Genomic DNA, 15,068 nt, shown 5'->3' on the forward strand with positions numbered 1-15,068 from the left:
GCTCAGGCGCTGCACTGTGGTCCGACCCGCAGCCAAGCAGCCACGTGCTCTTAGTCACAGGCTGCCTGGGGGAGTCATGGGGGTTTATCGAGAATGTGAGATTACTGGGGCAGCTCTTGCAAAAACAGAGAAATCTGCATAGAGYGATGTCTCAGTATTCCCCAACCCTTTCACCATTCAACGTTAAGTCAGTCCTCCAGCCAGTCAGTAACCTGTGAAGTTTTGTCTGTTTGTTCTGAAAAGCGAAAATCCTTTGTAGCTGCTTATCGAGAGACCGAGAAGCAATGATATTAGTGAGCACATCAAAATGCAACTTCTAATTCAGGAGAACAGTTACAAGGAAAAGACATGTTAAGAAAGCTCCAAGTGCCAATACCAAGTAAAAGACATTATTAGTCAGCCAAAAGAGAAGACAGAGCACTGTGTTACTAAATATTCTGACACAGAAATCTTCCTACCAGTTAAAAAAACTCAGTGCAGATAACCACTGACAGAAACCATTAGAAAAAATATATAATACAGATTAGTTAAGTAAAGTGGAAGCCGTCTCACTGGTGATACATTAACACAGGAAATGATAAATAATTTTATTCAGTAAATTGAAAAAAGTGGACTCAGGCACAGCATAAAATTTTTTCATCTCTAGCAGGGCAGTGAATGGTCTGCTTTGAGTACTTAGTTATGTCTTTGAGGAAATGAATAAAGACTTGAACTTTGCATCTTTCAGTCCCCCCGTGTTTGCAGGTTTCTTTGGGATGTCAATCAGTTTAACAAATATGACTAAGGTTGACAGAATCCAACCCTCATTTATAGGGAATACTTTCCAATAATAACAAATAAATACTAGTATAATACTACCAATAATAGTATATAAATAATAGCATAGCATCTGAGTCACTGAACATCTGATAATTTGGAGTTTACACTTAAAAACAACTTACCATTTTCCTTCCTCATTTTCATACTGTTGAACTGTGTACCCAAACATGTCTTCCACAGGTCCACTGAAGGTCATTGCATTTTTCACATCAACATTGGAGGAGCCGATGAGGTGAAAGAGAGCTTTAAAAAAAAGTAATATGTAGCAATATGCATAAAACCCAAGATCTTTAAGAAAGCACGGTTCCATTATGGCCTACTGATGGTATAAGACTGCTGTTAAAAGTGGCATTTTGGGCAGCACTAACTTAGTTTTCTAACTTTCTCTTGTAATATTTAATACTTTTTTAAAAAAAGATGCAATTGTGGTTCTGTCTATGAAAACTTAATTTCAGATCTTATTTAGCAATTTTGTTTCAGCTCTGAAATTTAGATGATCTTTAATAGTTTAAAGGAAGAATTGCCTGGATTCTGGAGGGATGAAAAACAAGAATGAGGACCTTTTCCCAACTGGTAATAAACTGTGCTCTGAGCTAATTCACATATGAAGTATTTAGTTATTTTGTATTTACCACAGCTGGTAATGGGTTCAGGATGTACTTTCTCACACATACATATGCAGCTTTGAACATATTCAAAGATGCTAGCCACTGGACTTCTGTATCCCAAATCTAAACATTATTTTACACAGTCCATCACTCATTTCTAAAACACATTTACAATAATAGTTAGTAAAATAACATTCGCATTAATAGTAAATAAAATGTCATTTTAGTTATTTTTACTCGCTCTGTTTGCATGCATTTCTAATGTGAATAATTCACAAAAAATGTTCCTTCCCTCATTCAAGGTAGTAGTTTTCAAGCTCTGATGAATCCGAGAATTGACTAACTTATTTTCAGCTAGTGGCATAAGACACACATAGCAAAAGAACAAGGAAAAGCTTCAGACATACTTAATTTTACTCTAGATTGGAGAAAAGAATAGTTTTCTCTTAATTCTATTTTAGATTGCCTGTAAACCTTTCATATTTGGAAGACAGCACAAGAAATTTTTCATATAAGCAGATGTTGTTATCTCAAAAGTACCCGTAGGTGACTATTTACAGATATCCACCATTTATCTACTTAGGGAAAGTCGCTCTAAAACAGTGTTGGACTACAAAAAGATCAGTCATGAGAGCAGATGCCTCTTTGGACCGATTTCCCGTACACTAATATTCAGTGACAATCATTGAGGAAAATACTGCAAAAATACGACTACACAGCAAACTTCAGAAAGACAAAGCGGATAGAGCAAAAATCCCAGCTTGAAGTGATAATCATATCCCACTGTGAAACTCATTAAGAAGCCAAACTTGATATTTATACATAAAAATAGGGTTATTTAGCTGTTATTCATTCTATTTTTCTCCTGCAGTGATCTCTCCACCCTCGTACTGTTGAAATCAATTTCAAAACCAACCACTGACTTCCCTGCTGCAGAGCTGTGCATTTAAGCCTCCAGGGTCAAAAAGGAGCTGCATCTGTAGAATGACTTCAACTTGTCTTAAACATAGTTAAACACAACTTTCATTTAATTTTAGAGAAGCATTTCATGATCATTTGCTGACATTTAACAGCTACATAAAAATATCCAAATCCATAATACTCGCTGCATGTTGAAACATCTAAATAATGTCCAGATACTAAAATACACTGTTATTCACCACTGAGACGATGATATTCTCATAGAGAGCGCATTACTATGATTAAGCTCCCAAATGGTCGATGCTAATCTGTCTCTCTTAACATCTTATTTCCTGTGCAGTGTTGTAAAATTATTACAAAAGACTATTTATCAGTGAGTAGGTATTTCTGGTTTCACTGGACAGCAAAAAATAAAATAAAAATAAAATAAAATAAAATAAAATAAAAATCCTTTTGTGTTATTTTAGTTTCTCTCTCTCTCCAATCAGAGCCAGGAAATACAAAGAAGCGAACAAATTAAAACAGAGTTTACTTTTATTCCTCAGAAAAGATTCATGGCAAGCAATAAGAATATTCCCTCAGACAGACTGAGGGAAATAATTTGCTGGAAAAGTAAATCATGCCTCTATTGTCTTTCTTAGACCTTAAAGTTTTCTGTTAAACAAATTCTGCTATGCCTGTTCGTGTACAAGAAGTGTTTTCCTCAGCTACTCTCTTGACATCAAAGCATAATTAAAATGACAAAATCTGCCTTTTGAAAATTCAGTAGAATTAACATTGGTGCCAAGCTATTCTGTTAAACCTCAGGGTAAAAATAATTGCTACTGTTATTTTTGACACTGCGTTGGGATTCAGACTGCTTCACTTAGACTCCCAAGTTACCTCTTTGACAGTGAAACAGTTCTAAAGAAATATTCCGCTAAAGCAAGAATCTAAGTTCCTTATTTAGTCAAAGAAGAAAAGCAGATGCCAAAGTGTCGCCTTGCTTCTTAAAGACCTCCAGAAGCCTGCTCACTTTAGTCCCCAAATAAGATGGACAGAACCTCCTTCTATAGGTCTTCAAAGACATGTTTCCTCCCCCTTGCTCACCTTATGATGACATTTAAAACATATTTTAATAGGAAACACTAACAGCCACAGATTCCAGCTCATCTCTTCAAATACATTCTCCTAAAGCTACCGAAGGTTACACATGCATTCTGTGCTCTGTATGAGTCCACCGTGATTCCATCATCTGCTCACAGACAGGGAATTTCTTCACAATAATGAACTATGGACGCCTACTGTAATTTTTATAGTATACTCACTATACTAAATGCTCTTGAAGTTTCATGAATCTAGGTTAATGCGGCGTTTTCAAATTCATAATTTGAAAAGAATACATTTCTAATCTTCATAGCTACAAATAAAAGTTTGAAAATGTGAAAAGCTAAAACAAAAAACTTAGAAGACAAATAAAAAACGCCAGCTGTTTGCTACTAGCCCCCAAGCCCTCATGATGCTGAGTGAGGTCAAACCAGAACTGGCTATAACGGTAAAGAATCTCCCCCAAAAAATGCAGCTAAAGGAGCCAGGAGGGGCCAGACTGATCACAGACGAGAGGAGGTGACTCTCCACACAGCAGGAACTAGCTCTGTGGAAGCTGCAGACGAAGGATGTTTTGGATGCTAGATGTTATGTAAATTCAAGGGGTAACCGAGCGAGTCCATGAAAGAGAAAACTACTGCAGGTTACAAACCACACAGAAAGCACATCTGGCTAAGAAAATCCCCTCAGCTGGAACCATTCGGAAGCTGGAAGAATACAAAAGAGGAATATTACACATGCTCGTCTAGGTCTTTTTTCTCTAGGTATCTACTTACATTTACTGCTAGAGCCATACTGGACTAAATGCAGTCTTGATTTGATCCAGCATGGCTACCCTCATGCTCTCTCAACTTCTTGCTCTATTTCAGCCAGAAATTAGATGCTTTAAAGTCTGATTTTGTATACAAATCAGGTGGCATGTTTTAATATACAAATGTATTATATGACCTTCTGTGGATTCCAGGGGCTATGCAACAGCATTAGCCTAATGTTTTTGAATAAAAGTTTCATGATCAGCAGCATAAGATTAAATTATAAATAATTAATAAATTTAAAGCTATCTTATTACATTTTCCACAGATTCCATAAAAGGAAATCTTACTAGTCAAAGATACGTTCAAATCCACAGATGGTAAATGGAAAATAGAGTTACTGTGACCCCCATTACATGGTCAACTGATAATAATTTACATCCTTTACTTAGAGTAACCTGGAATTCGCAATTTGTTTCATTTTTAGTGCAAAGAATATTGCACAACATAAGCTGATGATTCACAACATTTAAAAACATTAATGACTGTGAAAATCATATTTTATATTAATAACAATATGTAGCTTGTACTCTTCCAAACTTCCAATTTCTGTCTGATATATACACATTCTCATCTGTCTCTAGCAAGGTTGTGTAGATAAAGCGAAGAGACTATTGGCAGAAGCAGTGGAAAATGTTGAGCTACAGGGAAGTTGAAGAGAATTCTTTCGAGATTTATGTGGATTGAGGAGAAAAACACATTTTTGTGAGGCATGTAGTATTTGACTACATACTTAAGCACAACCACTATACCTAAATTAAGTTATCAGGATTTTGAAATACTTCACATGGTGTTAACAAGAATCACTAAAACAAAATTCAGATCAAAGGACTAATCAGAAACGCTGAGAATGAATGTGTATCAAGAGATAAAACTCACATCCCAGTTTTCACGCTCTTGTTCAGTAACAAACTGGGCAGCAGAGACGACCTAGGACAACCTCCCTCTCACTGCTGATTTGAACTGAATTAGAAAACTATCTAGTGCAAGAGGCATTCTTTGCCGAGCACAGTTTGTATCTACACACCAAAGGTTAACACTCAGTCACCCAGACAACAACCCAAATATTATTTCTATTGTAAACCTAAAGTAGTAGCATATACTTGTCTAGTAGCCACTAATACAAATTTTTCAGTTACAGGATCTTTTAACCAGACTTTCACACTGAGTCTGCCTGGTTCTTCTGCCTCTAAACTGTTTGTACAAAAATGCTTAAAACTGAATTCCCTGGCACTTGTCTGTGCGCGTATGACCTGGCCACTCTAATCTCTAGCAGAGAACTGCAGAATAAGTACTCGTGCTTTCCCAGAATAGACAGATATAAACACAACCAGAACAGTAGCACGAAGTCTAACACTTGGCTCCTTTCTGAGGAAAGGAAAATCACCACAAATCACCCACAATAAATGACATCATGTTTACTGACTTAACCCAGAAAAGAGAGTAAATTCAGGATAGGTTATTTTATCCATGTACAATCTGAGGCAAATAACCATTGTATGCTCCATTGTGGTTATTCTGAGAAATACTCATGTTTTTTGCAAAACTTGGAAAGGAAAAAATTGCATTTGGTATTCAACAGGGGTTACACGTTTACAGGGATTACCTCTCTGTTACCTTTGTTCTATTTCTCACTTACTAGTATAGCATTTCAGATGCCTTTACTAATTTCTCTGTATTTTTCAAGAAAAGACTGAAACAAGCAGGTCTGATTGCAATAAAGGAGGAGAACAAAACAAGTAGAAATATCTTGCAAAAGCGTGTATAACTGGAAAATATTGGGAAACTTCAAAAAAAAGCTTTTAGGAGAAAAAAAAACAGACTACATCTATCCTGGGCAATAAAAGAGGACAGAGAAATTTAAGATAAAGATTAAAATATTTTATGGAGTTCTCTTATTCATGGATCTCTTGCAAAATAAAATACTGCTATAATATCTTGTATAGCACATAGTACATCAAACAACACTGTAAGCATATTTTAAAGACCTGCAAATATAGAGGAGTGCATCTGATAAAAATGTACTGATAGTTAAGTAATATTAGGAAGGATGTCTGAGTTTATAAGTCAAATATTGAGTGCCTTCTTACCGTATTTGATGTTGATAAAGAAACAAGACTATAGCATTGCAAAAGTCTGCCCACCTCTGCTTTTATGAAATACATGAAGCAAACACAATAAAATGAAGTACCTCGGTTGTTGGTGGGCTATTCAGTGAGGTGAGCAGGACTGGGTATATTGGTTCAGCCTCCCACAAAAGCTTGATGAGGAAAAGGTAGCAAATAATATCAACCTTTGCACTTGAGGAAACTGATAGCATTGAGTGTGTGGTCTTTTGTATGTATGTGCAAGCTTGTACTGCTGTTCCCAGCTAGCTGGAACCAAGCCAGTTATAGAAAAGCAGTGCTGCCCTTGGGAAAGTGCAGCACTGAGCCCAGGCAAATGAATTCTCCTGGAATTTGGGTCTTCTAGCTACAGCAACACTACACTGTGGATTTAGGTTCAGAGCTGGACTGCAGCTGGCTGGTAGCATGGGAAGACTAAACATGCACCTGATTGTAAAGACATACCTATAAAAATGCTACTTGTGAAGTGATGGGTCAAACACGTGAAAGCGGATTCTTTGCTGGTACAGGAAGTGGAAGAATCTTCACATTTTGTTTTTTGCTTCATATGTGATAATGCCACTTCTGGATTATATAGTCTTGTCTTATGAAAAAGAGTTGTAGTCACAGACTTTCCAAGTGGAAGAAAATATGGATGTGTGGGACAATTGCTGTCTGTGGGCTCGGAGGCTGGAGTACCTTGGTCTTACTGCAGAAGGCCAAGGCGGCTGTGGTAGGAGTTCATGCTGCATTCAATTCTGGCTGGCTAAAATATCCATGCATTTCAAATAAAGCTGTATATTTTTAAAAAAAGTTTTCAACTTGTCAAACATTTTTCAGCAGAGCTTAAATCAAGCCTTTTATTTTTCAGGGCCACAAAAGAACTTTTGTATAATTTTGCCTGCAGCTTTTTTTCTTTAATCTTTAACCTTTGAAGAGCAAAAGACTGACTGCCTGGAATGAGTCCAAACACTTGGAATCCAAAAAAAAAAAAAAAAAAAAAAGACTTTATTATTAAAAGTAGATAAATATCCCCAAAAGACAAAGAAATATATATTTGAAAGTGGTTCCAGATTCAGTAGCCACAAGCTTTTCAAAGCCAGTTAAATGTTTTCTACAATCCATTAAATAAAGCTTCCTTTGCTGGCTTTGGACCAAATAATTTGTACTGGAGAAGAGCTTTAGAAGGCCTGAAAATGTACTGAATCAAAGCTTTGTAATGTGGTCCTAGATGAGTAACACAATGTAAAAGACAAAACTTTTAGAAATACAATAGTAGAGTCCAGGAATACATGCCCCACTCAGTTGACTGTCAACTGAATAAAACCATTTTGTTTAAAAGTTTGGAAGAAGTCCTCTCATCAGTACAATTCTTAGCACTTTGCAATTTCTCCTGGAAGGGAGAGAAAGCCTTAAAGATGTGCAGTCACATATGGAAAACTTTGTGAGGTCACTTATGAGACCTGCACAGATGTATGCAAAGAGGCTTAGAAATCTAGCAGCTTGCTGAAGGCCAAATGGCAACTCCTTGACAATGCTTCAGCTCATCTCCTGTGATCTCTAGTCCATCTTTTGGACAGAGCCTTTCCATCAACACTTAACTCCATTCAGTTCCCTACAACCTTAGTGTTCCTCTCCAGGCCATTCTCCTTTGCTCCCAAGACCATTTCCTCTTGAACATCCCACTATAACTTTTGTTTCCTACCATCTAGCTTTATCTACAAGCCCCCAGGAACCTTTACCTATTGATTTTTTATATTTTTTTTTAATATAACACTATATTTATAGTCATCTATAACTCACTCAAATTTCACATAGAAAGTGTGGTTAAAATGACTGTGTAGTTATTTTCCTGAAATAAAACACAGAAGCTTAAAAAGCAACAAGAGATTAATTTCACGCAAAAGGTTAAGTGAATAAGCATGGGCACTTTAACCTAAAGAAAAATGTATTGTTCACAACCCTCTCCAAAACTGCTCATGGACCATCCATTTGGAGATTTTCCTCCACAACAAATTTCTCTAGGTTGACAGGAAGAGTCAAGTATGATGTGTCAGCTTGTTTTATACAAGTTTCCTTGTATAGTGCAGTTTTGCTGAATCTCAGTTTTGCTGGCTGCTGTGCTGCTGCTGTAAGCTTTCCTCTCTGCAGCCTTGTCAGCCAGGTACAGCTGTCCCTGCAGGATACACAGTCTAATCCTTAGCAAGCCCCAAAGCTAGCATCTCTTCTCCCATAGTGATTTTTTCATCCGACTCCACACTGTTAACAGGACTGCTTTTCCTACATTAAAAAGCATAGTTAAGTATTAATGATTAATTCTGTTACTGTTACCCTAAATAAAAAGGCCAAGCAGGTTCAATATGAATCTTATGTTTTATTTTGAGCAAAAACAAGTATGATGCTACCTGAATATCCAAAACCTTATTATTTCTAACGTGCTATAAAATTTCTAAATATTTTTAAGTATTCTTTTCAGAGTCCCTACAAAATTAAATTCTGTAACACTAGCTTAATTGGAGGAAGCAAATCCAAGATTTTCACTCAGAAACAAATGGCCTCCATACCTTCTCTAACTTATATAATCACATAAACCACCTCAGGCAAGAGTTTCTTCAGCATTATGCCTATGATATAACCCAAGATGTAGCTAGGTTGTGCAATAGGTAGCACAACCAGTTAGGGAGGTCAACTCAGTCACTACGTGCCAAAAGTATGACTCTCCTTACGCAGCACCCCTCCACTATGGCTAAAGATCAGTTAGCTTAAATGTATCTTTGAATTAGGGAAGCGTTCTACAATTCCAGAGTTGAAGCTCATGTTAAAAGCACAGAAAAGCTTACAGGAATATATCAGAAATTCTGAGGCAGAGATGTTTGAGCAATATAACAGTATGTGTTATGCCTGTCCTCTACCTAAAGGAGAATTTATTTTGCTAAGATAGAGAATGATGACTTTTGCCATTGTGGAACATGCTCCTGCGCTTTTATGATCTGAGTATATTAGTATAGCGTGAAGGAAGGAGAAAGCACTGAATAATCATCACACTGTGGCCAAACCTCTGAGCTGGAGTACCACCTGTCAATATTCAAATGTGAATTGCAAATGCCATTTTCTACATATTTTTAAGTTTCTTTTGAATCTGCACTTTGTACTTATGCTTTCCCTTGCCAGCTAGCATGCAATCTTTAAAAAATGAAATAAAAATAGTCTGTCAAAAATTCAGCGAAAACTGCCAAACATTGCAGTCAAATTAACATACTTCTGAGGATGGATACATTGCCACTATTCTGATTTTTAATGTATAAAAAAATACTGTTCTCTTAATATAGCAAGAACATGAACCACATGTGGACGGCACAAAAACTGCTCTTCATCAGTCTATCCAAGTGAACTTAAAATCACCCATCTATAAAACTCCCCAGGAGGAGAGAAATGATCACAATTCCCTTTGAACATTCTGGGAAATGTAATAATCACAGAACTGATGTAAAAATAATGCCTGGTTGAAAATTCATGTTACTCTCTCCCCACCAGGACCAAAGGCACTTTTGTTTTTGCCTTTCTGACCTATTATCATTATTTGTTAATTAACTTCCCCAACTGCTTTTATGGATTTCTGAGTAGATTTTCTCAAAGGTCAGCAATCTTAGGGCAAATATCAGAGTGGAAACACTTTGGTGGCAATAAAAGCTTTCTGAAAAGCAGCAACTTTTTCCATTTCTTTACTTCACAATGGCTACAAACTCATGTCTTTCATTGCCTTATGCTCAGCATAATCACTGGCTTGCTCTCAGCTGAATCACTAAAGGTTTCAGGAAGAGAAGAAATCCTCCAGAAGGAAGTACAAATATCCTGACATAACCCTCTCACACTCAGCTGGCCAAAGCACCATAAAACTTAAATCCAAGCCAGTTATTATATAGTACAGCAAAAACACATGCAGTCAGCACGCATGCTAAAAGCTATTAGTCCATAGACTCTGTTTATCTGATGCCTCTGAAAAGCATCAATATCAATTCAGCTATTATCCAAGAAAACTGTAAAAAGTGCAGTGGAATGCACAAGATGGAAAGTCACAAATCTCTCTCTCTTCCTTTGACCTTATATACCACTTCTGTGCAGTGTTGTAGTGGAAAAATTACCAAAAACCAGAGAGCTTGACCAAGGAAAAATTGAAGATCCCAGCGGGGATATAGACACTTCACAGTTAAATCTCAGATGTGCATATTAACAACAACAACAAAATCAACGTGCAAAGTATAATCAAGTTGTACACAGAATGTCTTTCCTAATATTTTTGATAACAGATCTATGATAATTTTCACTGGATTATAGTAGAATAGTCATTTTCTTATCTGAGCCACCTTCTACTTGAGTAAGAGGGAATCATTATGCTACTCCATCTTCTTATGTCCTGACTACATAGAAAAAAAAAAATCCTTCCTCCCCCCACCCTCCGTTGAAAATATTTACTTCCTTACTTTAATAGGGACCTGAAAACTCTTACCTTTTTAGTGTAAACACTTCAGAAGAACTTTGTATTCAAAGTGCAGCTAACAAAAGTTGCAGCAAAATGTAAATCAAAAGGATTTAAAAGAAACCCTGAACTCTGGTTGAATTGCATGGGGAGACACTACCGCAGCCTATAACAGAAAGCATTTTTACAGAAGTAAATATTCTAGTTAAGTTTAAACTGATGTTTGCAAATTTAAATAACGATACTTGCAGTTTTCTGAGAGCAGAACTGGAAAGTAAGGGATGAAATTTGCTGTTGGTAAAACAAATTTTGAAAAGTTAAAAATATTCTTGACATTGAGTTTAGACTGAAAAAAAGGACCATCATCCAAACAGATCTGATTATCTATTGCTTTTAATTCTTTACAAGGAATAAAGCGGTATCATCAATAATATTGTTCAAGATGTTGTTTTAAGCATTTTCTCACATCAGTAACTAGAAATCATGACTGCAGTGGGAATATATTTGCTAAGACATTGCTACAGGCAATAATGGAAAAGAAAGTCATTATTTGTTGCAATGTTGGAATTCTACCAAGAAAGGGCCCCAGATGCCAGCATTTCTCATATCATGAGGTCAAATGGAAGTGCCTCTTCATCCCCAAATGCACAGCAGAAATTCCAACATGGAATAGTCTGCTCTGCTGTGTGAGAACACAGCACAGCAGACGCTGTCTGTTTAAACGGATCAGTATTAACCTACTTAGTAGCAAAATCTGAGCTATTCTTAAACATACATTGGCCCGTACAATCACAGTATCAGCTCTCTACAAGACTTTTAGAGGTCTTCCAGTTTGCACCTTTTTCCTGTTCATTAGGGAAAGGGAGATAATCCTCAGCCAGTCTCTTTTTTTACTCCCCTCTTCAGTTTTATGCTCCTGAACCTATGAATTGTTAACTGTGATAAAAACTCTTTGCTTGCACTGCACAGTTGAAAAATATGGCTCAGTGACAACATACATTTTACATTTTTAACTGAGAAATCCAAGCATTTAGGAATGTGGGAATGCAAGTGACCACAGTGGTCATTAAATCCTATCTTCCATGAACATAAGTAACCATAAAATAGCTGCCTAATCTAGAAATAGCCACAAAAACCACTTCCACATACCACAAGTCACAAAAGATACTGCACTCTAAGAAAAAAACTTAAGAATAGCAATACAGAGTTTGTTCATCATTCTACACTCCACTTTGACAGTTGCACAGAAAATGACACAAGAACAACCGGTATTGCACTAGGCAACTCAAACTGCTGCTACCTAAGCAGCTTTACTCATCTCATGGCCTAAAGAAAGCACAACAAAGACTTTTACAAGCTCCCCATTTTATATATTAGTGTCTCATCTTCAGTGTACCTACAAAGTGAACATAATCTACAGGCAACAGACAAAAGCTAGTTTTTATGTGAATGAATCAATGTACCAGTAATTCAAGGAGTGGCATACAGCGTCCAACAGGGCTAATCAAAAAACCTGATGAAGTCAAAATTCCAACTTTGCACCAGTACATCTCAGCTGAAATGACAGCACAAAATAATTCTAGCATATGTTAGAAACTTACTCCCTGAAATTCTCACGTGTGATGTCTTTGATGTGGAATATACTCAAGATATGTGCCCCTACCATTGTCATTTCACAGTGCAGTTTGGGAAATAAAGTCATTGAAAAAAAATGCGTTAACAGTTTATAAGGGATTTAATATTATTCTTTTCTGTGTTGTATTTTGTACACATATTTTGTTTTTAACTTCAAAATTTAATACATTTTCCAAAAGCTAGAATAACACCATAAATTATCAATATTGAATAACAGCATATAATATGTAATATGCATATAATAATATGCATCATCAACCGTACCTACTAAGTCTGAAAGAGAAATAGAAACAGATACTCTAGCAACAACAAGAGCATATACACCTCCTTCACTGTACTGTTGGTGGAGGGATTTTATCTGCAAGCCAGTTAAAAGCATTACAGAATTAATCTCAGGTCTTTTTACTGCAAATGTTCCTTTTCAATGGTCAATGAACAATTCAGGGAAATTTGGAACTAGCCATGAAGAGAACATGAGAGGAAGGTTTGTTTCCCCCCCCAAAATTAAAGTCAGACTGTGGAGAAAGGAAAAACATCCTGTTTTTTAGATGCAGTTTAAGATAGAGCTTTCGACATGAATTACTGGCGCTAATATTTTACATTTCCCAYCCACAGCACATGAAGTACACTCGTGATTTTAAGATATCTGTCCAGCCCAGTTCCGTTCAGAAAAAGTATTCTAGAATTAACAACTGTTCGATAAAGATTCGGTTGTTCTTTCTTTTAAAGATCTGTGTCAACTTCGCAGAAGTACCATGGAAGTTTAACAGTGAGGAAGTGTTATTTTCTTGAGTAGACATCTCTTGTTCAGGACAAATGGAAGTCTGAGAAGCTAAGGTCAGCTACTCCATTTCTGGTTATATTTAACCATGACTGAATTTTCCAAAGTCAACAGGAGCTGCAAGTATTCAATACTTTTTTTAAAAAAGGACCTTTTAAAAAAGGCAAAAAGAACCACGTACCACCAACCTATATTTCACAATGCTCCTAGAACTTTTGCAAGTTTTTGCTTCCATATCAAAGATCTGCCATCAGCTTTACACAAATAACATCTGACCTACAGTTTCAGCAGTAGTAAAAGAGCAGCAACCGATCGCTTTCAGTCAGCTGAAGTTTGAGAAACAATCCCTGCTACTCCAGTCCTGACACGAGGTCTGTACTGCTTTGCAAACTGGTCTATCTTTTGAGATGCACTAAACATACGTACTAAGAATTAGACTGAAACAACAGCAACAAACTGTCCGCTTCTGTTCGGAGCATAGGGTACAGAACTGCTGAGTTGATTCCTATCTGTCGCTGACAACTACAGCATATTTGTCAGGGTAAACAAGCTCCATACTAAAGAGACCCTTTGCTCTGATTATTCTTACCAGAAGGCTATTTCCACTTCTCATTTTTCCAGTACTAGAAATCTTACACACTGCAGCATACAGTTATTCCTGGCCAGTTCTTCTGTCAAAATAAAAGTATTTAAGCTAGAGAATGAATTAGTTTTGAAAGTGTCCTAGAAGTAAAAGTGAAAACATTCAATATCAAAATACTACCGTCTCAGGCTCTAAACATTTTCAGTGACAATTCAATAAATGCCCCCCTTGAAAAAAAAGACTCCTCTAAATTTTTAAACATATCTAGGCTAGAAGGACAGGTCTTCAAAATTAGGAAGGGTTACATTTGCATTGTCAGTGCAACATTAATTTGGTTCTTTCTGAACACTTAATAATCTTTGTATCATAATAAAAATAGCACATAATAATGCGAGTAAAGACTTGCATAAAACATATGCAGACGACTTGCAACGGCTTAAGCAATCATAAATCTGTTCTTTACCAAGATCAGACTGCTTGACTGGGCAACTAAATGACTGTCTATCAGTAGATTTTTAATAACTGATTTTTGAGACTTTTAAGAGAAAAAAGGCATAAAAACTTACCATCAGAATGGCTTGACTAGTAGTCTGGTAATTTAGAAAACAATGGTTTAGTTCAAATATAACCTGAAACACCTGTTAAAATTAAAAAATTATTAAAACCTTTCAACACGATCATTTTTTTCTGCCTTTCTYTTACTGTTTCTTCTCACTAAACTCCTGTTCAAAAACCCTGGAGGGTTTATTTCAATCATCTTCAGTTGATTTTCTATGTCTTTTTAGCAAGTTTTCCTTTGCCTATCAAGCCAATTGCCACCACAACACATCTGCCTGTTTCATAAAGCACTACATACTAATTTCATTAAAAGAAAAAAAGTTGCATTCACAGACGGGTACAAAAGAAAAAAAAGGCAGTCTTTCACATCCCATAGGTATATCAATGACTCCACATGTAACATTTCTGTAGCAGCCCCATCAGAAATTATAGTGACTACACAGTGACGGGATTGGCAAGGTCTCTTGAGCTCTCAATATCAGGCTCAAGGCTTCTCTACCTTGGGTACAAGCTTAATCACAGTAGCTGGTACCTTACTGTTGCCCTAAACTGAGGATGAGTTGTTGGAATCAAGTGCAAACATTTGAAACATCCACTGCTGCTCTCTTCAGGGAAGAGGTCTTATGCTCAGCACAGTTTCTCCCTTTTTTTTTTTTTTTTTTTTTTTTTTTTTTTTTTTTTTT

General features: G+C 36.5%; 1 protein-coding gene across 1 annotated transcript in view; it reads right to left on the minus strand.

Annotated features, from left to right (window-relative positions):
- ITGA1 (integrin subunit alpha 1) overlaps positions 1-6,846 on the minus strand; it is a 53,681-nt gene extending 46,835 nt beyond the window's left edge. Inside the window, exons 1-2 of the mRNA XM_026062743.1 lie at positions 6,817-6,846; positions 942-1,062 (exon numbers count right to left, since the gene is read on the minus strand). Of these exons, the coding sequence (XP_025918528.1) occupies positions 942-1,015 (74 nt within the window). The 5' untranslated portion in view covers positions 1,016-1,062; positions 6,817-6,846. The remainder of the gene's footprint in view (positions 1-941; positions 1,063-6,816) is intronic.
- Positions 6,847-15,068: the final 8,222 nt, after the last annotated feature.

Source organism: Apteryx rowi, unplaced genomic scaffold (genome assembly GCF_003343035.1).
Source record: "Apteryx rowi isolate R43461 unplaced genomic scaffold, aptRow1 scaffold_192, whole genome shotgun sequence".
NCBI classification, from domain to species: Eukaryota; Metazoa; Chordata; class Aves; order Apterygiformes; family Apterygidae; genus Apteryx; species Apteryx rowi.